Below are 23,493 nucleotides of genomic sequence, written 5' to 3'. Positions count from 1 at the left end.
GTAGTGGAACATTTTTGACTGATTTTTTAAAAGTATTTACTGCTATTTTACAGATTTTACCTGTTTCCTTAAATCACAGATGAACTCTATTAAAACTGAAGAATTAATTTAAATGTCAACTGTAAAAAAAAGAGAGGGTAAAACAGTAAATAATGTTTCTATTAGATTAAACCTTTATTGATCCCCTTTTATTGATCCCCATAATTGCACTTTTATAAAGTTATTTTTTCAAGCCACTTTATATTGTTTTGTTTACAGTGTGTCAATACTGTACTTATATACATATTGTTAATACTACTATGTTATTATTTTATTATCATGTTTATTGCTAAATAAGCTGCTGTAACAATGTGAATTTCCCTCGGCGTGGGGAACAATAAAGGATTATCTCATTTTCACTGTGTGGTCATAAAATAATACTTTTTAAAAATTATTTTAATCAGTTAAAATATCTTCGTTCCACAGATATCTGTTGTCGTACACTTTTCCACCATTTAAATATTTATTCTGGTTCCTTTGTGGACAAATTTTCAACATTTTTTATTGTATTTTATTTTACATTGTCAACCAGTTTGAACTTCTATTCTGTATTTGTTGTGATTTCACAGCTATAAGATGAATAGCACAGATTTACGTGTTTAATACTGAGGTTGCTGTGTTCATTTAGTCATCACATGAAACACTGATTAACCTGACTAAATGTGAGGACAGAATATTTCTCCAGACATCTTAATGTGGTGAATGAATGAACCGGACAGGAAACACGTCAGACACCTGGCCAGCTGCAGGTGAGTCACTGATTCCTCCCAGTTCCATGTATGAAGCAACTGACTGATGAAAACTTCTGACTCATCGATAACCAGATAACTGTTCTCAGAATTAATCAGTTTGAGTATTTTTAAAAATAAAAACAGTAAATTCTGTGAGTTCAGCTTCTTATATGTGAACCTAAACCAGAACATTTTATTTAGCCTTTATTTATACAGGAGACACTGAGTCTCATTCTCAAGAGAGACCTGTCCTCAAATAACACAACAAGACAACACGGAGTCACTGACAGACAACACTAAGGGACCTGTACTAGACAAAATAACACTGAGTTCCTGACAAACAGAGTCATGACTAAACACAACATAGATGCCAAGCAATGACGTTAAAATGTAAAAACTCTAAGAACAAGAACAAGTCCTAAAAGATGATAATTCCATAGTGTTTAAAAGACGTTTGAAGTCCTCTGGGGGAATCAGTGGGACAGATTCAGACTCTGCTGTAATGACTTCCAGGTTGAAAAACTGTTTTGCTGAGCTCTGGTTGGACTGAGTAATGAAGTCCTGGGAACGTAGACGATGACTGAATTGCTTACGTGACATGAAGTCCACCAGTCTGGTTTCCTTTGCGGTGCGTTCAGTGACAGCCTGCATATGGAACGGAACTTCATCAGTGATGGCGCCCCGCCTTGGTGCTCTGTAACAGGCTTCAGGGTTCCCTGGAGCAGGATTCTGGCTTCATTAGTACAGAAAGCAAACCTCTGGCTGTACCTTTCAAACAACAAAATTCATCTAAGATAAATAATGGGAAAAAGCGAATACACTGGTGTAAAAAATGCCAAATACTCTGGACAAAGACGGCCATCCACAGTCTGATGAACTTAATGTAGTTACCAGATGTTCTACAGACATGGCACTGATAGTGTGTTATCAGTTTGATGAAGTGCAAGTGAACTCCTAACTTTATATACACGTTTTGTTTCAGGTTGTCGTACCCCTCTGTTTGGAAACGCTCCATGAGAAGAAGACACCACCACTTCCATATCAAAGGCATGTCTGTCTGAAAGCAGTGTGACAATAGAAAGGAAAATTTGAGTTCAGAATGTGTCCTTTCTTTTCAAAATGAATAGTACGTGGCAACAACAAAAGCATTTGGAGAGAGCAGTTTCTTCTTTGTGTAAACGTTTTTAAAACCTAACATAAACTTAAATAAACATAAATCACGTATTTTTATGAATGCTGAGAGGAAACGATGGAATCCAGTCAGGACCGGAGTGGGACTCATTTTCAGCCCTGGAGTTTCAGACCGGCCCACTTTAGATCATCACCTATTATTATTAAAATCATGTAATTATAACCTCACATGTTAAGTCTACAATAGCGCATTGTTCTGTAAAGCTTGTAATTCGGTGTGTTTTTCTAAAATAGTTCCAATTCAGTGCAGAAAGGCTTGCTTCACAACGTGGATTTATTTCAACATTAGTGCACATCTCCAACATTATTCTATACAACAATATCAGAATCTATATTCTGTTCAAATAAGTGTTCACAGATACCCAAAAGTTAAAAATGAAATAAAATGTAACCCGGGTAAAAATGTGATAAAACACTTTTAAGTGAAATATTATAAATGGCAAGAAAATCATTTATTTCATAGGTTTAACGTTATTAAAAGTCACAGTTCATGGTAAAGTGGTTAATAAATATATTTGTAAGGTTTAAAAAACATTATTACAAAGTATTATTTTGTTTATGGTACAGTATCTGTGAAACGTGCATTTTTACGTGATGGTCAGTGAAGGTAACACGAGGCATATGCGCAACAGGAAAAACCCGGACAAATTGAACTCGGCATGCATCAGGGACGGCTGGAGTGTAACGAGCTAACTTTTTGCCGCCTGTTCCACACTTCCCTGAACTGTCTACTGGTGCTCTGTGAATGCAAAGAGGATGTCCCTAAAGACAATGCACCCAAAGAAGTGTTCAATCAAGACAGTGGTGAGAGCTGGCAGATAGTAACACTCAATGAAACCAAAGTTGCTGACGATTTCACACTGAAGTTAAAAACTCTGCTGGATGCTGAAGGGAAAACTATGGATGATATTCAAGGCTTACTCTCCAGCTCCCCTCGTCCATCACCAAGTCCTGATCGCCCTGCAAACTCCACTGAATCTATCCTACAAGCAGTTGGTGATTTATTGGAGAAAACACGTAAACCACCAGCGGAAGGTGGTTATCGACGTTTGAGACTATTCTCAGGGAACTTGCCAGTTCCTCCCAGTGAAGAACCATTTGACCACTGGCTTGAACAGGCATGGCTCATGGTGGAGGAAAGTGACTGCACGGATAAAGAGAAAAGGCGCAGGCTGATGGAAAGCTTAAAAGGACCGGCTCTGGAGATCGCCAAATCCGTCCGTGAAGCAGACCCCGAGGCAAGTCCCACTGAGTACTTAGAAGCACTGGAAAGTGCATTTGGCAGTGCTGAGTCTGGAGATGATCTCTATTTCGCTTTCCGGCTCATGCAACAACAGCCAAGCGAAAAACTGTCTGATTTTCTAAGGCGTCTGGAGAGAGCCCTCGCAAAAGTCATTCAAAGAGGAGGCTTTCCAGCTTCTAGCAAAGACCAAGCTCGCCTAGAACAACTTCTGAGAGGAGCTGTCGCTTCTGATCTCATGCTGATCCAGCTGCGCTTGAGAGAAAGAAAATCATCCCCTCCAACGTTTCTCCAACTCTTAAGTGAAATACGCACTGAGAAAAGAAAGTGGGAGTGGTGGTCTTAAAACCATCCACAGAGATCACATTCTTCCTATTGGCCAACATGTAAGATTGCCAATTCCTGAAGAAGACATGAACTGTTCAGTCAGGCAGAAAACAAAAGCTAAGACACCAAAGCAGTCCATTGTTGTTACTGAACCTGAACTGTCACAAGATTCTGATTCATCCTCAGGGTACGAGTGTTATGAGCCCCAAAAACGCTATTACACTCGTGAAACTGTCAGAGAAGAATTGAGAAAGGCTCTTAAATCTCAAGAAGCTCCACAAGAGACTCTTGTCCATTATCAAGAAAATGACAGTGATGAACATGATTCAAACAATGAAAGTGACAATGTGGAATCCCAAATGGAGGATGAAGAGTCTGTTCAAGAAAGTGAAAATGAGACAAACCCAGTTGTGATTACACCAGAAGGGTCAGACCGTGATGAAGAAGATAATGAAGATTCTGCCCCAGAACGAGAGCTGAATCCCAGAGCTTCGCGGTCTGCCACAACCCCAAAACTAAGACAAGCACCTCGTAACAAACTGGCTGACACTCCAAAGCTAAGGTCAAAGAGACAAGTTAAACCAGTAGTTAGGTTAACTTATGATGAGCCGGGAAAAGCTAAAGATCAGCCAATTACTATAATTCATAGAGGTGTTGTAATTACTATTGGCAAAGACTAAAAAATGTGTGTTTAAGGGTCATACTACTTCCCAAGTTCATTTAGTTTTATGGTAGTCTGTTGGGGACACCAGACGTTTAGTGGGAGGAGGGTGTAACCCGGGTAAAAATGTGATAAAACACTTTTAAGTGAAATATTATAAATGGCAAGAAAATCATTTATTTCATAGGTTTAACGTTATTCAAAGTCACAGTTCATGGTAAAGTGGTTAATAAATATATTTGTAAGGTTTAAAAAACATTATTACAAAGTATTATTTTGTTTATGGTACAGTATCTGTGAAACGTGCATTTTTACGTGATGGTCAGTGAAGGTAACACGAGGCATATGCGCAACAGGAAAAACCCGGACAAATTGAACTCGGCATGCATCAGGGACGGCTGCAGTGTAACGAGCTAACTTTTGCTTTTGGACATTTTCCTTGGAATAAGCGAGCTGTCGTGATTAATGGACGAAGCTGCTTCTGAGACTGATGGAGTAAAGTGGAAGGACATCGTGTAGCTCCAACTCGAAGCTCGAGAACGGTGTCGTGCTGCTTTATTACATGCTAGTTAGCACGGAGAGCGCGGGCTAACACAGCTATGCGCTAAAGAGACTGTGAGCTGCCGTTTCCACCAACTTGGCGGGACCAGGGAGACTTCGCAGAGGATCGTTGCCGACCAGACAGCGAGAAGGAGGACTGATGAAGCCATCGCCATGGTTGATGCGTTGTTCTTGGACCCGGATTTGCCCTTGTTAAGCTAAGTGTGCCTTTTCCTGGACAAAATCGTCGGACACGTTTTCACAAGGTACTGTAATTTTGTTTAGCTCGCTGAGTGAAGCGACCTTTGTGTTTTTGGTCTCCACGCTCCCGAGCATCGACACAGGCCTGCATCGTAGGTAGTGTGCCGGCTTAGGACTAGTTTATAGGACTGGACAGTAATTTCTCTCAGCAATTGTTTGGATTGCCTGGAGTGGGGAATTCATTTTGTGGGGGGATTAATTTACTGTGCCTGTGGTGACATCAAAACTATAAGGTGTTTTTTAATTTATTTTTTCATCTTTTAATTAAATTTGTTATTTTTATTATCACTTTACCTTGTGTTTGACATTAATTCTTGCCAATTTGATAGCTGGGGTCAATATTTGTATTATTTTAGTGCCAACTTTAGCCAATCCTAGATCCAATTAATTACAACTAAAATATTAAAGAGTAAATACTACATGTAAAAGAACCCAAAGCCCACTCATTTAATTCAGTGAGTAAATAAGGGCTACAAAAAGAATAAATAAAAATATTACATTTAAAAAATAAAAAGTAGAATAAAAAGTTGTACGTTCTAATAACACTATCATCTCTTTTTCCTCTGCAAGGAAACAGTTGAATCACAACTTAGATTTCATAAACATGATGAGAACATGAGTTAAAGAGCAAATCTCCAACACTATTATTTACAACATCTGAATATATGTAAGTACATCCTGTGACTGAGGGCGAGCAAAGAAATCAAAATATCAACCGACTCATCTTCATCTGTCTCCTTCCTAACTTGTGGTTCAGGTTCTGCTGCTGGAATCAGTCCCTGAGAGACTCTGCTCTCCTTTCACACTTCCTCCAGTTTCTCTAGACTCACCTGCATCTGTATCACAATAAAAAATAATAATCTGTACGCACATTTAGACTTAACCAATTAAGATACTTTCAATGGCTAAATATGCAGTCTTATTTCATATTACTTTCATTCTGTTTGCGTTGAGTTGTGGACTTTGTGTATTTACTATCTTACTTTTAATGATCTAAAATAAAACAGGTCACTGCTATCATTTGGGCATATAAAGTGGTTATATTGGAACTAATGCTTGCTAGTTCACTCTCTTACAGCAGTTCACCTGTTCCTTTACTGACAGCAGTAATCCCTTCATCACTACTGGCTCTGCTTCTGACACTAAATCACATTTTAAAAATGCTCAGAATTCTCAGCACAAATCTCCCCTTTTTACAGAGCCATCTGATCAGTTCAGGTCAGTTTCATTAATGTAGTTCTGAATCATCTCAGGGCTTCTCATGTAGAGCAGGTCTACATCATACTCTTCATTATATTAATTCTAATAATATGCACTGAATGAGCTCCTGCTTCCCGCTCTGCTGCTTGGTGCTGGACCTTTATTCTGACTCTGAGGAGCTACAAGACAAAGTTTCCCAGTGATGTGGCGTTGCATCATACTATTATTTAAATTCTGTAATGTTATGTTATTTGCCACACAGTTCACTGACTTGATAATTAACTTGAACGGTGGTTTGCAGGAAAAGTTCAACATCTTGCCGTCCCGTTTCATCGTCCTCATTTGTCGATTTGTGTTCAAACCACGAGCTCGTTTTAGTGAAAAAGTCTACAATTTCAGTACATTTAGCTGCATGTGTTTCCAGAGATTTAGTCTTTTTAATTCTCGCCTTCTTCGCACCATCCTTGCTCGTTCTATTTTCCATCTTTCAAACACACCGACCGTGTGCACGGACGTGTTACGTCAGGACGCGCCTGCAAGAAATAGAAAAAAGAGCTGCCAGTGGAGGCGGAGGCGGCCCAGAGACAGCTGTAGCAGCATAATGATCAGCCAGAGCCATAAAAACGAAACGAAACAAAAAGTTAACACCGGCCCACCAGGAATTGTCCCGGTCCTCCTGATTAGCCACTCCAGGCTTGCAAAACAACCACAAAGACACGCAAAACAACCCCTTTTTTTCACTACTTTCTGATTCTTCCTCGACTGCTCCAGGAAACAGCCGACAGTGACACTCATCTGTAGTTCCAGCAGTGACCACCAGGTGATGTACTTGAGCAGCTCTGACTCACCTGTGCAGGTGAGGAACAGGAAGCTGAAAGAAACTCCAGTTTATTCTCCTCAAGACGGTACAGAATTCTTTAAAAGTTTTCTGATAATTAATAAAAAACAAACTCTTTCATCAAACTTTAAACCATAAAATTAAAATATTGTAGCAGTGATTCAGCGGACAGCACCACCACCTCACAGGTAGAAGAACCCGGTTCACATCCTGGCCTTCCTGGGGTCTTTCTGCATGGAGTCTGCATGTTCTCCTTGCTGTGTTCTCCAGGTTCTCCAGCTTCCTCCCACAGTCCACAAACATGCTGAGGTTCACTGGTGATTCTAAATTGTTTGTAGGTGTGAATGTGAGTGTGATTGTTTGTCTCTATATGTAGCCCTGTGACAGACTGTTACCTGTCCAGGTGAACCTTCACCTTCAGTCAGCTGGGCTAGACTTCGCCCCCTAGTGATGACTTGTCCAGGTGATGGATGTTTTAAAGATAATCTTTATATTTATTCATGTAATTAATTAATTAAATCAAACAAATTATTGTTGTTATTTGTTAAAATATTAAAACTTGTTTATCAAAGTATTTTTTTTTCCACCAAAATTCACATTTTTTGAAAATCATTTTACATCCAGTCCTGTGATCTGATGTAAAACCTGAATTGAAGTCTTAATAATAAGTGACATCCAATATTTACACCTCTAGAACAGGGGTGTCCAACATGAGGCCCGTGGGCCAAAAGCGGTCCTCCAGAGGGTCCAATCCGGTCCTCAAAGTGTGAAAATTCCAGAGAAGACATTAACTGCAGATTGTAAATTAGTAAAACTATAAATTTAAAATAATTTCTAGACCATGACAAGTTGTTTTGATTAGAAAGTAAGATACTAGATTGTTCTTTTGTGTCTCATTTTTGTAATTTTTGTCTTGTTTTGTTTGGTTTTTGTCTAACTTTTATCGGTTGTCTCATGTTTTTGTCGTTTCATTTCTCATTTTTGACTTGCTTGTGTTTTTTTGTCTTATTTTGTCGCTTTGTAACTTTTTTGTCAAATTTTTTGTCTCTTTTTGTTTTGTGACATTTGTCTCATTTTTTGTCATTTTGTCTCGTATTTGTAATATTTTGTTTTTGTTGTTTTTTGTCTTTTTTTGTCTGACTTTTGGGCTGCACAGTGGTGTAGTGGTTAGCACTTTCGCCTTGCAGCAAGAAGATCCCTGGTTCGCGTCCCGGCTTTCCCGGGATCTTTCTGCATGGAGTTTGCATGTTCTCCCTGTGGATGCGTGGGTTTTCTCCGGGTACTCCGGCTTCCTCCCACAGTCCAAAAATATGCTGAGGTTAATTGATCATTCTAAATTGCCCGTAGGTGTGAATGTGAGAGTGATTGTTTGTCTCTGTATGTAGCCCTGTGACAGACTGGTGACCTGTCTAGGGTGTCCCCTGCCTTCACCTGAGTCAGCTGGGATAGACTCCAGCCCCCCATGACCCTAGTGAGGATTAAGTGGTGTATAGATAATGGATGGATGGATGGATGGATGGATGGATGGACTTTTGTCATTTGCCTATTTTTTGTCATTTTGTTCCTTGCTTTTGTCATTTTTTGTGTCATTTTTGTTACTTCATTTTTTTTGTCGCTTTGTAATTTTTTTGTCTATTTTTTGTCTTTTGTTTTGTTTTGTGTCGTTTGTCTCATTTTTGTAATATTTTGTCTTGTTTTTGTTGTTTGTTGTCGTTTGTCTGATTTTTGTGGTTCTGATCCTCCAGTAAATCCTCTGTGGTTCAGTTCCAGATGTGACTAAATGTTGTGTTCCTTTGTAGACACTCTGTGATCTGGAAGTTGTGATGTGGAAATGATAAACGGAGGCTGATGAGTTGGACTCTCCTGCTCTAAACTCTAAACCTGACCTTAGCTCTGGATGTTAAACTGTTAAATGCAAACCAACAGTTTTCTGTCAAATCTTCTAACTGATCATGAATGGGTTTTTTTTTCTAAGCGTGTTCTTCTCGTTCTGGGATGTTTTTAGCGTGTTCTTCTAGTTCTGGGATGTTTGTAGCATGTTCTTCTAGTTCTGGGATGTTTTCAGCGTGTTCTTCTAGTTCTGGGATGTTTTCAGCGTGTTCTTCTAGTTCTGGGATGTTTGTAGCGTGTTCTTCTAGTTCTGGGATGTTTTTAGCGTGTTCTTCTAGTTCTGGGATGTTTGTAGCGTGTTCTTCTAGTTCTGGGATGTTTGTAGCGTGTTCTTCTAGTTCTGGGATGTTTGTAGCGTGTTCTTCTAGTTCTGGGATGTTTTTAGCGTGTTCTTCTAGTTCTGGGATGTTTTTAGCGTGTTCTTCTAGTTCTGGGATGTTTGTAGCGTGTTCTTCTAGTTCTGGGATGTTTGTAGCGTGTTCTTCTAGTTCTGGGATGTTTTTAGCGTGTTCTTCTAGTTCTGGGATGTTTTTAGCGTGTTCTTCTAGTTCTGGGATGTTTTTAGCGTGTTCTTCTAGTTCTGGGATGTTTGTAGCATGTTCTTCTAGTTCTGGGATGTTTGTAGCATGTTCTTCTAGTTCTGGGATGTTTGTAGCGTGTTCTTCTAGTTCTGGGATGTTTGTAGCGTGTTCTTCTAGTTCTGGGATGTTTTTAGCGTGTTCTTCTAGTTCTGGGATGTTTTTAGCGTGTTCTTCTAGTTCTGGGATGTTTGTAGCGTGTTCTTCTAGTTCTGGGATGTTTGTAGCGTGTTCTTCTAGTTCTGGGATGTTTGTAGCGTGTTCTTCTAGTTCTGGGATGTTTTCAGCGTGTTCTTCTAGTTCTGGGATGTTTTCAGCGTGTTCTTCTAGTTCTGGGATGTTTGTAGCGTGTTCTTCTAGTTCTGGGATGTTTGTAGCGTGTTCTTCTAGTTCTGGGATGTTTTCAGCGTGTTCTTCTAGTTCTGGGATGTTTTCAGCGTGTTCTTCTAGTTCTGGGATGTTTGTAGCGTGTTCTTCTAGTTCTGGGATGTTTTCAGCGTGTTCTTCTAGTTCTGGGATGTTTTCAGCGTGTTCTTCTAGTTCTGGGATGTTTTCAGCGTGTTCTTCTAGTTCTGGGATGTCTGAACAGAGGAACTGAAGACCAGCAGCTCGTTATTCAGGTTTTATTTCTCTCTCTGTAAGTCGACCAGGAACACTCGGCGTTCTCCTTCCAGTCGGCGTCCTGCGACTCGTAGACTTCCTGTCGATCACAATCACTGATCAATAACCTGATCAATAATTTGATCAATAACCTGATTAATAATCTGATCAGTAGATTGATCAATAACCTGACCAATGACCTGATCAATAACCGGCTGGTTCATCTCACCTTCTTCCAGATGGGCAGCGTGGCCTTCAGCTGGCTGATGCCGTACTGGATTGCCTGCTGGCCGTCGCCGCGGTGAGGAGACGAGATCGCCATGACAACGCTGGCCTCGCCCACCTTCACCCACCTGAGGGGAGGAGGCACAGGTGAGGAACTGAAGCCTGATTGGTCCTCAGACCACACGTTAGTGTTAGCATTAGCATCTCACCCCAGCCGGTGGTGGACACAAATGTGCTTCACGATTGGCCAGCGGGCTCTGATGTCATCACACAGCCTGGTGAACTCTGATTGGGCCATGCACTCGTATGCCTCGTACTCCAGACCAATCACCTTCCTGCCCTCCATCTGGTCCTCACGGGTCGTACCTGCACACACAGACACACAATAACACACAGTAACACACAATAACACACACAGTCTTGAGCTGATGTTAAACTCTGGATTCTGTCTCCTAGTTTTTAATTTTTATGAATAATAATAATAATAATAATAATAATAATAATTAAACATTTTAATGGTTGCCCAGTACTAATAAATATTTAACTAAATATTTGATCTTTTCCTCAGAATTCTGAATAATTACTAAAAAACATTTGAACCTTTGAATAATGAAAAAATCAATAACCGATCAATACAAACCGATAAAAACTGAAACGGCTCCACAGGAAGAGCTGCTGACGGCGTCAACCACTTCCTGGACAGACAGCCAATCACGGCTCAGCTTGAAGACGTCTCTGGACTCCTCCGACATCTGATCAGAGAACAGTCGATCAATGAGAAGAATTATTGATCAGGATCTATTGATCAGTGATCGATCAGCCTTTTATTGTTCAGTGATTGATCAGGATCTATTGATTACCGTACCGTTCTATCCTCCGCTGAGCGGCGGCACCACGGCGACCTCGTCTCCGTCCGCCAGAGTCACCACCTGGTCGCCCACGGCAACGTACTGCTGACGCACCGCCAAGACCACGTGATGCTGCAGCGCTGACAGCCTGAGACACAAACAGCAGAACACGCGTGTTCATTCCAAGTTGGAACATGATGTAGTGATGGGAGGCTCTTTATATCACGCTCTGACATGGTTTCAGGAGTCTAGTGTGTCGTCACGTGTTCTAGTCACATGTTGATATTAACATGTTATGACATGTTGTAGTCACATGTTATTAACATGCTATGATGTGTTTTAGTCATGTTATTAACATGTGTTTTAGTCACGTGCCATTAACATGTGGTGACGTGTTTTATGTTATGTGTTGTCTTGTTTTGATGAGGTTGTCTGAAGTTCTGTAACGTGTTGTATGACGGTTCTCGTGTTGTTGTGACATGGTTTATGATGAACTTTGTGACGTGGTTTAGTACGTTTCTCTGATGTTTTTCTGATGTTGTGTGACAGTTTTTATGATGTGTATTTTAACGTTTTCTCGTGCTCCGGGTTGCTGCGATGCTCTGACGTGTGTCATGGATCTGTAGTCGTATTTGCACCTCGGGTGTCGCCGTAGCAACAGCCTCCAGAGGTCACCGCTGCTGATTGGTGTCGGGACGTCAGGAAGCTCCTCCTCCTTCCGGCCGGTCAGCTCGGCACTCTTAGCGAAGTACAACACGAGCACCTGAGGAGGAAAACCCTTTCACAATAAAACACCACACTGACACTTTACAGCTCAGAAAACCAGCCGAAAGTCAGAGCTATTAACCATGACTGAAAACCTTCACACGTTTTTACGTTTTGTGTTTTAGTAGAATTTATTTAGGAACAGAATCAGATTTAGAGTCTAAAAAAGACTAATTATTACTATTATTATATTATATTATATTATATTATATTATATTATATTATATTATATTATATTATATTATATAACTATTATTATTACTGTTATTATGAGACACTGATTTGTTTTTTTAAATGTAATTTTGAGAAACAATAATACATAAAAATGAGTATTTCATATAAACCTGATCAGAATTATTTGGAGAATATGAACCCAGCAAAATGAAAAAAAGCAGACCCAAAATGAGAAAAAGAGACACGAAACGACAGAAACAAGACACGAAACAACAAAAACAAGACACAAAATGAGACACAAAACAACAAAAATGAGACACAAAATGACAAAAATGAGACACAAAAGAAGAAAAAATTACAAGAATGAGACACGAACTGACAAAAACGAAACAAAAAAATGACGAGACACAAAATGACAAAAACAAGACACAAAACAACAGAAACGACAAAATGACAAAAACAAGACACAAAACAACAGAAACGACAAAATGACAAAAACAAGACAGAAAATGACAAAAACAATACATGAAACGACAAAAACAAGGCTCAAAATATTTTTGTGCATCTAGTCATCCTGTTGTGTGTCTTAAAGTCCTGTAGTGTCTCCAGAATCGCTGCTGAGGCAGTTGAAGGATTCTGGAGACTCTACAGAGCATCAGAGTGAAGTTATTGAATATTTGTGTCTCCTGGTTGTAATCTGCAGACGGTCCCTGTTACTCCTCATAGACGCTAATGTTATTCCTGTTACTCCTCATAGACGCTAATGTTATTCCTGTTACTCCTCATAGACGCTAATGTTATCCCTGTTGCTCCTCATAGACGCTAATGTATCCCTGTTACTCCTCATAGACGCTAATGTTATCCCTGTTACTCCTCATAGACGCTAATGTTATCCCTGTTACTCCTCATAGACGCTAATGTTATCCCTGTTACTCCTCACAGACGCTAATGTTGTTCCTGTTACTCCTCATAGATGCTAATGTTATCCCTGTCACTCCTCACAGATGCTAATGTTATTCCTGTTACTCCTCATAGACGCTAATGTTATTCCTGTTACTCCTCATAGACACTAATGTTATTCCTGTTACTCCTCAGACACTAATGTTATTCCTGTTACTCCTCATAGACACTAATGTTATTCCTGTTACTCCTCATAGACACTAACGTTATTCCTGTTACTCCTCATAGATGCTAATGTTATTCCTGTTACTCCTCATAGACGCTAATGTTATTCCTGTTACTCCTTAGACACTAATGTTATTCCTGTTACTCCTCATAGACGCTAATGTTATTCCTGTTACTCCTCACAGACGCTGTTATTCCTGTTACTCCTCACAGACGCTAATGTTATCCCTGTTACTCCTCATAGACGCTAATGTATCCCTGTTACTCCTCACAGACGCTAATGTTATTCCTGTTACTCCTCACAGACGCTAATGTTATCCCCGTTACTCCTCACAGACGCTAATGTTATCCCTGTTACTCCTCACAGACACTAATGTTATTCCTGTTACTCCTCATAGACACTAATGTTATTCCTGTTACTCCTCATAGACGCTAATGTTATTCCTGTTACTCCTCAGACACTAATGTTATTCCTGTTACTCCTCATAGACACTAACGTTATTCCTGTTACTCCTCATAGACACTAATGTTATTCCTGTTACTCCTCATAGACGCTAATGTTATTCCTGTTACTCCTCAGACACTAATGTTATTCCTGTTACTCCTCATAGACACTAACGTTATTCCTGTTACTCCTCATAGACGCTAATGTTATTCCTGTTACTCCTCATAGACGCTAATGTTATTCCTGTTACTCCTTAGACACTAATGTTATTCCTGTTACTCCTCATAGACACTAATGTTATTCCTGTTACTCCTCATAGACACTAATGTTATTCCTGTTACTCCTCATAGACGCTAATGTTATTCCTGTTACTCCTCAGACACTAATGTTATTCCTGTTACTCCTCATAGACGCTAATGTTATTCCTGTTACTCCTCAGACACTAATGTTATTCCTGTTACTCCTCAGACACTAATGTTATTCCTGTTACTCCTCATACACGCTAAGGTTGTTCCTGCTGTACTGTAGATCAAACTGTCTGCCTCACAACGATGGAAACATTCACCGTTCATGTTTTGACAACCTAAAACGACGAGTTATTGACACCGGAAGTCCGAATCTGTGAAGATCTTTCCGACTTCACCGAACCTCACTGGGTTTAGCGTGTTTGTGAACTTCCGGTCAGAAATCAGCTGCTGCAGAGCTCCGTGTTCAGATGTTTCCTCCAGCTGACAGAGAGTTCCTAAAGTTCCTCATCAGCCACTGCTTCACTTCCTAACGTTTGTTTCTTTCAGCTGCTCGGGGTTTACCAGAGCTAAAACACGGAACCAGGAGGACGGAGTCTGGAGAACATCTAGACACCTGCAGGAGAGGAAGAGCTCCAGGACTCACCTGGGCAGTCATGAAGAACCACCAGACGGACCGTTCACCCGGTGCTACTCCTCTGACACCGAGGCTCCCACACATGCGCAGTAGCTCAGGAAGAGAACGTATCAAAGCCGCTGTGACGAGGGGTGGTTCGGTCACGTGAGTCGTGATGTTTGACGCACGTAAGTGACGTCGGAACGTCAACGAATCACCTGAACCCTAAAACACTCTTTTTTTAAACTCACCCTCCTGTTGACTGTGGAGTCACAGGGGTGCCACAATAAAAAATAAATAAATAAATAAATAAGGAAATAAAGGTGTAAATATAAAGAGAAATAATTAAATAAGGAAATAAATGTGTAAACATAAATAAATAAAAGAATAAATAAATAAATAAAAACGTAAATTTTGTCTTTGCTTTTCCCTTTTCACTTTTTTCCTTTTATTTTTCCATTTTGTCATTGTCTTTTCCTTTTGTTACTGCTTTTTCCTCAGTCCACCAAGTAAAAGTAATGACAACAGCCTTTGCTTTTACTTGATGGACTGAGCTGTCAAATGGCTCTAGGCTGTCCAGGTGAGTAGTCAATACCTGATCCAGGATTCCTGCCTGACGTCAGCTCCTAGCACGGCTAAAGTGAAGTGATGTCACCGTGGAGCTTCGGCTGATTCTACCAGCAGACACTGAAAGGAATCTGATAGTTCAGTAAGTTAATGTTTATTATCGTATCGGTGCCGCTTTTAATGCACTTTATATGCAGCTTTAGTGTCAGATATGATGTGTGCCATACATTCCAGGGGTCCGTTTCACGAAGCAGGTTTAGTGAAAACTCTGAGTTTGTTAACCCTGAAATGAGGGAAACTCAGTTTTCCGTTTCACAAAGGGAGGTAACTCAAACCAGAGACAGAGGGGTAACGCTAGCCTGTTTCACAAAGAGAGGTAACTTAAACTCTCGGTCAGTTACCATAGTAACAGACTCTATGAATCTAACCTGGTCGGGACCAGGTTTTTCTCAGTAAACCTCGAGTTTCTCTCTGTCTCTGCCCTCTTTCAGCCACACGCCATTAGATTTCCTCATTCATTCATTCATTCAGCAGGTGAGTTTTGAGCCTCGTTCTGCCGTCTATAAATGTCATGTCCGTTTATTAACGATCCAGTAGATGAAGGAGCAGAATTACTGTAGAGAATTAAATATTTGTCGGGAGATTGTTATCAGACCACGCATAGATGTTCTCGCATTTCCGGACAGTTATCTTTTAGAGCGGTACCGTTTCACATCACAGTCCATAATCTACATACAACCTCATCCGTCCTTACATTTGCAATATTACCAACCACAGTCATGCTCTCACATCCCAGCAGATATTGTGTGTTGCACTGCGGTTCTTTGCAAATGGAAGTTTTTTATATAATGTTGGAGATGCAGAACACCTCAGTAAGACAACTGTATGTTGCACGCACACACACACACACACACACATATATATATATATATGTGTGTGTATATATATACATATATATGTATATATATATACACACACACACACACACACACATATATATGTGTGTGTGTGTATATATATATATATACACATATATGTATATATATACACACACACACACACACACACACACACACACACACACACACATATATATATATATATATATATATATATATATATATATATATATACACACATACATACAATTCTTATGACAATAAGTTATTGTTCTTATTCGGTTCCTGATCCTCTGGTAGCTAAATATAAAATTACTTGGATTGGGGGTAGAAAAACTGGATCGGGCGTCTCTCGACTACAGGCTTTTATTTTGGAAAATCAATAATTTTTAAATTAGATGATTATAATAATAGTTAAAGAATTAAAATGACTTTCAAATGAACAACATCCAAGCAGTCAGTTTAAATGCTATATGTACTATAAATATTTGCTATTATGAATTATGATCATAAGTGACAGTCTTAAACCGGATCAGTCTGATCACTTTAATTACATGAAGACGAGTTCTGCAGCTTTTGTTCTGAAAATCCAGTGCAGGAAGTGTTCGCTCGTGACTGAACAGCTTCCCGTTGTTGTGACCCGGGAAGTCCACGTCACTGTCAGAACCGGAGGGACCAGGACCGGACCGGCTCCGTCAGAACTCCGGTTTGACGGTTTAACTTCGTGACTGTTGACCCGAAATGGCGGACGAGGCCACGCGCAGGGCCGTGTCGCAGATCCCGCTGCTGAAGACGCACGCGGGGCCGCGGGACCGCGCGCTGTGGCCGCAGCGGCTGAAGGAGGAGTACCAGGCGCTGATTCGGTTCGTGGAGCAGAACAAGGCGGCGGACAACGACTGGTTCCGCCTCGAGTCCAACGCGGACGGCACGCGCTGGACCGGCACCTGCTGGTTCGTGCACGAGCTGCTGCGCTACGAGTTCCGGCTGGAGTTCGACATCCCGGTGACGTACCCGGACACGGCGCCCGAGGTGGCGGTACCGGAGCTGGACGGGAAGACCGCCAAGATGTACCGGGGCGGCAGGATCTGCCTCACCGAGCACTTCGCGCCGCTCTGGGCCCGGAACGCGCCGCGGTTCGGCCTGGCCCACCTCATGGCTCTCGGACTCGGACCGTGGCTCGCCGTGGAGGTACCGGACCTGATCGGTAAGGGGCTCGTGGTGCACAAGGAGCGGCCGCGCGAGGCAGCGGCGGAGTGACGTCACCGGACCGGACACCGGGACCGGAGGCTGGTGGACAGAACCAGAACTCTGTCAGAATTACTGTCAACATGAGACTGGTGGAGACTCAACAGACTAGTGCAGCAGGAACATCTGACTGCGCATGTGCAGTAAACTAGTTAAACCAACAGTGTGGGTCCACTGGATGCAGAATTATAGTTCTGAACATAGAAACAGTTTGATGAACAGAGATCTGTTAGAAAAACTCAGATTATGAACACCGCTAGAATTATTAATGCTCTGTAATAAACTACCCCATTACTTTGTCATATTTAATAAACTGTCAGAAAACCAGAACATTCTGATATGATAAAACCTGAACAGGTTGAGAAAGTAGTTCTGTGGATCTCAGACTAAACTTTCAGTGACTTTAGTTCTCTCACAGTGAAAAGATAAACGTCTCAGCCCTGAAATAAACTAAAAATGGTTCCATGAGTTGTTCAGCAGCTCGTATCTGATCATTTATTTTAATAATTACAGTTTATTTTGATAATTTTTGTGTTTGGGAGACAGAAATGTTCTGTGGTCTGAGGACAAACTGTTGAATAATAAAGAGAACCTGTGACTCAGTTCATGTTTTATTAGTCCAGATCATTGACAGGAACATACATGTAATAAAGAGACATGTTCCTGTGTCACTTGTTCAGTTCCTCCCGTCTGCTTCAGTTCAGAACACGACAATAAAAACGGTGAAAAAATCAAATCAGTGAAACATTTGAAGCTGAATCAGCTCAGAGTTGTTGCTCCGCCTCCTCTCAGTAAACTTGGATAAGCTCCGGCCACTCGTCGACAGGCCACACCCCATTTTCCTGCACATTGCTAGGCGACGACTTCCAGTCCCAGCTCCTCACCGGGATGCTCCAGGTGGCGCCGTAGTTCGCCGTCACGTAGTCGAGTGTCTCGCACGGAACACGAACTTTCAGCTCCAGAAGCTCCGCCCAGCAGAGCGCGAACCGAGGGAAGACATACCTGAAAAAACTTTATTTACAACTCAAGGTTTTCCACAGCAGTATAGAGGAAGACGTAAAACGTGTGAACTCATAAATCAGTTTACCGTCTCCTGCTTCTATTTCACTGTAAAAATAAACAAGTTAAAATTAGAAAACATGTTTACTTGAACTTCCTGCCGCTCTTCGCCTGCGTCCCTCCGTTCCAGACCACGTCTCCGTCCTCGTAGAAAAAGAAAATGTCCAGTTTGATGTCATCGCTCTGAAATGAAAGTTCCAGACTGTCCTTTACCTGCACATCAAAATAAGAAACACACCGTCAAAATAAAATACACATCAGCTTCAACAGAAAGTACAAGAAGTTTTAAACTAAAATACAAAAACATTTCAAAGTAGAATGAAAACTTACTCAGCATAAAGATTGTAGTGTTAAAAAATATTACAAGCAAAAGTAAATAGGAAAAATATTCCTAGAAGTTCTATAACTTGAACAAAACCAGAAAAAAGGAAATAAAGTTCTGACCTTCCCAAACTTGTGTTTGAGTGACAGGCCGGCGTCTCTGAACGCTGCGATGATGTCGGGTCTGAAGTCTGAGATGAAAATCCCGATATCAACGTCACGGCTGTATGAGATAATACTGCACTGCCTGAACCACCCTGCAGGGGGCGAGACACACCCAGGGACAGAGACACGTGTTACACTGGGATATTAGCATGTTAGCATGTCATATAACACTATGCTTGGATATAAGCATGTTAGCATGTCAGAACATTACACTGGGATATTAGCATGTTAGCATGTCATATAAAGTTTCACTTGGATATTAGCATGTTAGCATGTTATATGTGTTATACTGTTAGCATGTTATATGTGTTGTATGTTAGCGTGTTAGCATGTTCCATGTGTTGTATGTTTTAGCGTGTTACCCAGACAGGTGCCGCTGCTGAGCCAGAAGGGGATTTCAAGGCTCGTGAGCGTCTGAGCCGTTAAATGAAGCAACGACTTTGCTTTCCTCCTGAAATCCACGGCGGCTGCAGATGAGTCGTCAGGGTAGAGCTGCAGAGACACAAATTCTGTTAATGATTCTTTATTTCTTTGACCTGGAAACTGTTTTTTATTTCCGTGTTGTTTTCGCTTTGTGTTCGGTCAGACCTGCAAGAAGTTGCGGGCGTCACGGTAACGACACTCCAGGAAGTGGGCATGTTGCTGCTGGTCCAGGAAGTGGGTCAGGTTCCGCGGGACTCGAACATCGAGGCCATCAAGGACGGTGAGGATGAGCTCCGGCCTGCAGGGGGCGACACACAGTTCAACAACACCAGACTGTGACTACATGGTTGTAACTACGGTGACACACATACAGTAGCAACCTGTCAATCACAAGCTAGCTCCGCCCCCAAACATCCTGTTTCATCGTCTGGTTTCTTCTGAAAGAGACAATAACTAACTGAGCTTAGGCCAAACAGAGAGAACAGACCCAGTGAGGTCAGTCTGAGATGCCCCCTGCTGGCTGGAGGACAGAATGCAGACCTGGAGGTTACCTTCACCTTTTATCTGCTTATATATGAGACGATGTTATGACATGAGCATGCATCATGACATGAACACGTATGTTGAACCTGTCGTAGGCTCCGGCGTGGCGTCCGTAGTCCAGCAGCCTGAAGGGGGCGAAGCTTCGGTCCATGTGGGCTTTGAGGCGCAGGGCTCCGTGCCACAGGTAGTTCCCGCTGCGCTCGTACAAGAACACCACCTGGACAAACAGCAGGACAGCATCAGGAACACACCTGCAGCTACAGCCTGAAGCTCACCTGGCCGGCAGGTGGCTGCTGGGAGCCTCTGATTGGTTGATAGCGGGCAGCGACTGATTACTGGATCAATAATCAGCATTTCTCAAGTTATTGGGAAAATCATCTTTGAAACTAGTTTTCATTGAATAAGTTCATTTAAATTTGAGCTACTTTGGTTTTAAACATCTGTAGAGAACATTGGAACAAAGATCTGTGTCACATTTTGATACCAAGACTTGCAAAAATACGTCAGTTCCAGATACAGATTATCAGTCTCCTCACAAATAATAATACTACTATTAATAATACTACTAATGCTACTACTAGTTGTTACAGATGTGTGAGAAACCAAAGGAAAAGCTGAGTAAATGAGTGTAGAATAGAAGGAACGCTGTCAGACAGGTGGATGATTAAAGAAGGAGGCTGGTGGTTGGTGCAGAACGATCAGCTGACTTTACAGCAACCAATGACGAGGATTTAACCGATCAGGTAGAAGACCCGTCAGAAAATGTCCAGCAGATGGTTCTGGTCTCACCTGCTGCTGGTCTGGATGTTCAACAGACTCTTACTGAGTCCAGAGACTCTCACCTGCCTGCAGGTGTGTCTGTGGCCCCACCCACCTGGATGATGTAACTGCGGAAGCGGAGCAGAAAGTACAGAGGGATCTCCTCTCCTGATAGGGTGTCCAGACTGGCCAATCGTGGGTCTTCTCCTCGCAGCTCCAGCAGCTCGAAGCCTTTCTGCTCAGCAGCCATTAGGAAGCCAGGCTGAAACAAACAAACAGCATTTACCTGATAAAATGCAAACCAATCAGAATTTACCAGATTCAGGATAGAAACTCTCTCTGCGAGCCTGAACTCACATCGTACTTCCACAGGTTGGCGTGCAGAGCAAATGACGTGATTGGCCGGCCGGTGCACAGGAAGCTGCAGTGCGGCTCACGCAGCAGCCGCTCGCGCTGCCGCAAAGCAACCTGGGAGAGCAGGGAGAGCGCTGCGGTGTCGGCAAGGAACAGCGGCAGCCTGAAATGCTGCGCTAATGCCAGAAACTTCTTCACCGCCTGCTGCAGAGACAACCAGCAGCACGGTGACCATGGTGACAACAGTCGAAAAGCTTACAGCAGCACACCTGATGCAGCCTAGATAACAAACATGCTAACAGGCTAACAGTGATGCTACCAGGCTAATAGTGATGCTAAGATTCAAGATTCCAGATGTTTATTGGCTATCTGTACACATAAACAGGTTTTGGAGCTTTCTTAGAAGTGACGTTAGAGAACAGGCTAACAGGAGCGCTAACAGGAGCGCTAACAGGCAGGCTACCACTGACAGTACTGCTGGTTCATACTGTGATGAACTGATCAGTCTGTCTCTAGTTCCACAGGGCAGCTAGCAGCAGTGCTAGCATTAGCGTTGACTCACCCATTGGCTGTGGCTGGAGCTCAGGGGACCTCCAGGGTTCAGGATGTGAGGACCAGGCTGCTGCAGAGGAAACAGATGTGATGTGAAACATGGAGACACTCTGACAGTTCAACAAAACCTGCAGATAAAACCTCTGGATCTTGATCACCAGGAGGAGATCTGCTGACGCGAAGATCTAAATCCAAACTCACAACAGGACCAGCTCTAGACCAGCATCAGTTACCATGGAGATCTAGCTCCGTAGCATCAGTTACCATGGAGATCTGGCTCCACAGCATCAGCTAACATGAAGATCTAACGCCATAGCATCAGTTACCATGGAGATCTAATTCCACAGCATCAGTTACCATGGAGATCTGGCTCCACAGCATCAGCTAACATGAAGATCTAACGCCATAGCATCAGTTACCATGGAGATCTAATTCCACAGCATCAGTTACCATGGAGATCTGGCTCCACAGTATCAGTTACCATGGAGATATAATTCCACAGCATCAGTTACCATGGAGATCTAGCCCCACAGCATCAGTTACCATGGAGATCTGGCTCCACAGTATCAGTTACCATGGAGATCTAACTCCACAGCATCAGTTACCATGGAGATCTAACTCCACAGCATCAGTTACCATGGAGATCTAGCTCCACACCATCAGTTACCATGGAGATCCAGCAGGTAAATCAGACACTAAACATTCCTACTGACTCATTGGTTCTGTTCAGATTACAGACTTCTCACTGCGCAGCCGCACTGTTACTGTTGTTGTTGTTGTTGCCGTTTACCTTTCACGCTGCACTGTGACGTGTGCCTCACCTTGCTGACGTATTTGCGGTAGTAGTACAGCTGGAACAGCAGGAACACGGAGCTGCTGACGATCAGCAGCGACAGCATGGCCGTCCGGTTCACGCGAGGCATCCGGTAACGGGGCCCGGGAACGCGCAGCTCATGACGTCTGGACGGAGCTGGGTGCGCGAGACGGCGGCGCCAAAATCCTCAGAACAGAACGAAAACAAACCAACGGCACCCGACAGCAGCCATCTTTACTCCTCCTCTTCCTCCTTCTCTTCCTCTTGGTAAACGCTACATCTGTGAGTCTTTACCGCCACCACGTGGAGGGAGTTCAGATTAGACTGAATTTAGAACACCGCTTTCTTTCTTTCTTTCTTTCTTTCTGATGTTCTGTTCGTATGGTATTCTGTTGTATGAACATTAACCCTCCTGTTGTCCTCATTTACAAGCACCAAAAAATATAGTTTCCTTGTCTGAAAAAAATTCAGCAAAATTTGGCAAGAAAATTCTTGTAAATATTTTCAAAAAATGAGTAAAAATCTTGCAAAAAATCCTAAAAATATCTAAATTGATTCCATATATATCAGTAAAACGTCTAATATTTCCTTAAAGAACATTCACAAAAAAATCAACCAAAATCCAGTGAATTTTGCTGGATTTTGGTTGATTTTTTTGAGAATGTTCTGAAAGAAACTTTTTTAAAAGCATTACTTTTTTTCCTGCAAAAACTGTTCAAAAATTTCCCAAAAATTTTGAAAATGTGGACATCAGAAGTTTCACTGTGAAAATATCTAGTTTTAGAACAGGTCAATTTGACCTGCAGGACGACATGAGGGTTAAAGTGACTCTAACAGACTGATGGAGGTCTGATGAAAGGTCAACATATTTACCGTCATCATCAATAAACATGGGTTGCACAGTGGTGTAGTGGTTAGCACTTTCGCCTTGCAGCTAGAAGATCCCTGGTTCGCGTCCCGGCTTTCCTGGGATCTTTCTGCATGGAGTTTGCATGTTCTCCCTGTGCATGCGTGGGTTCTCTCCGGGTACTCCGGCTTCCTCCCACAGTCCAAAAATATGCTGAGGTTAATTGATCATTCTAAATTGCCCGTAGGTGTGAATGTGAGAGTGATTGTTTGTCTCTGTATGTAGCCCTGTGACAGACTGGTGACCTGTCTAGGGTGTCCCCTGCCTTCACCTGAGTCAGCTGGGATAGACTCCACCCCCCCATGACCCTAGTGAGGATTAAGCGGTGTATAGATAATGGATGGAT

General features: G+C 42.1%; 6 protein-coding genes across 11 annotated transcripts; 2 read left to right on the top strand and 4 right to left on the bottom strand.

Moving 5' to 3' along the window:
* Nucleotides 1-2,620: 2,620 nt before the first annotated feature.
* On the top strand, nt 2,621-3,547 carry LOC129350940 (paraneoplastic antigen Ma1 homolog). Its single transcript, XM_055019118.1, has one exon. The coding sequence runs from the start codon at nt 2,621-2,623 to the stop codon at nt 3,545-3,547; it is 927 nt and encodes a 308-aa protein (XP_054875093.1).
* Nucleotides 3,548-5,423: 1,876 nt separating this feature from the next.
* Nucleotides 5,424-10,108, bottom strand: LOC129350939 (probable E3 ubiquitin-protein ligase ipaH7.8; the record flags this gene model as incomplete). The annotated part of the gene is made up of 1 exon (XM_055019117.1): nt 5,424-10,108. A coding segment is annotated over one exon (1,110 nt), but the record flags the coding sequence as incomplete, so codon positions are not given.
* Nucleotides 10,106-11,211, bottom strand: LOC111568821 (molybdopterin synthase catalytic subunit). The gene is made up of 5 exons (XM_023270650.3): nt 11,187-11,211; nt 10,962-11,073; nt 10,531-10,687; nt 10,326-10,449; nt 10,106-10,196 (listed from the first exon to the last, which is right to left on the bottom strand). Exons 2-5 carry the CDS (start codon nt 11,071-11,073, stop codon nt 10,113-10,115), a joined length of 477 nt encoding a protein of 158 aa, XP_023126418.1. The 5' UTR covers nt 11,187-11,211; the 3' UTR covers nt 10,106-10,112.
* On the bottom strand, nt 10,631-14,717 carry LOC111568822 (molybdopterin synthase sulfur carrier subunit). Of its 2 annotated transcripts, XR_008599345.1 has the most exons (5): nt 14,570-14,717; nt 11,808-11,932; nt 11,187-11,317; nt 10,962-11,073; nt 10,631-10,687 (listed from the first exon to the last, which is right to left on the bottom strand). XR_008599345.1 is itself a non-coding variant. In XM_035948343.2 (4 exons), exons 1-3 carry the CDS (start codon nt 14,642-14,644, stop codon nt 11,191-11,193), a joined length of 327 nt encoding a protein of 108 aa, XP_035804236.1. In that variant the 5' UTR covers nt 14,645-14,717; the 3' UTR covers nt 10,960-11,073; nt 11,187-11,190. The 2 variants fall into 2 exon arrangements, 1 of the variants encoding a protein (XP_035804236.1); XM_035948343.2 differs by lacking the exon at nt 10,631-10,687 and having other exon boundaries at nt 10,960-11,073.
* A 1,908-nt stretch (nt 14,718-16,625) lies between these two features.
* ufc1 (ubiquitin-fold modifier conjugating enzyme 1) lies at nt 16,626-17,852 on the top strand. The gene has a single exon (XM_023270649.3). It carries the CDS (start codon nt 16,747-16,749, stop codon nt 17,260-17,262), a length of 516 nt encoding a protein of 171 aa, XP_023126417.1. The 5' UTR covers nt 16,626-16,746; the 3' UTR covers nt 17,263-17,852.
* fktn (fukutin) lies at nt 17,849-22,504 on the bottom strand. Of its 5 annotated transcripts, none has more exons than XM_023270644.3 (10): nt 22,248-22,504; nt 21,437-21,496; nt 20,878-21,075; nt 20,636-20,782; nt 19,848-19,978; nt 19,384-19,516; nt 19,158-19,287; nt 18,754-18,887; nt 18,398-18,522; nt 17,849-18,261 (listed from the first exon to the last, which is right to left on the bottom strand). In XM_023270644.3, exons 1-10 carry the CDS (start codon nt 22,347-22,349, stop codon nt 18,039-18,041), a joined length of 1,383 nt encoding a protein of 460 aa, XP_023126412.1. In that variant the 5' UTR covers nt 22,350-22,504; the 3' UTR covers nt 17,849-18,038. The 5 variants fall into 5 exon arrangements, with proteins under 5 accessions (XP_023126412.1, XP_023126413.1, XP_023126414.1 ...); XM_023270645.3 differs by having other exon boundaries at nt 20,878-21,078; nt 21,437-21,493; XM_023270646.3 differs by having other exon boundaries at nt 21,437-21,493.
* Between the last annotated feature and the right edge of the window lie 989 nt (nt 22,505-23,493).

The sequence above is a fragment of the Amphiprion ocellaris genome, chromosome 17, assembly GCF_022539595.1.
Source record: "Amphiprion ocellaris isolate individual 3 ecotype Okinawa chromosome 17, ASM2253959v1, whole genome shotgun sequence".
NCBI lineage: Eukaryota > Metazoa > Chordata > Actinopteri > Pomacentridae > Amphiprion > Amphiprion ocellaris.
Note: the sequence above shows the minus strand (reverse complement) of the source record. Positions and strands in the feature narration are given on the sequence as shown.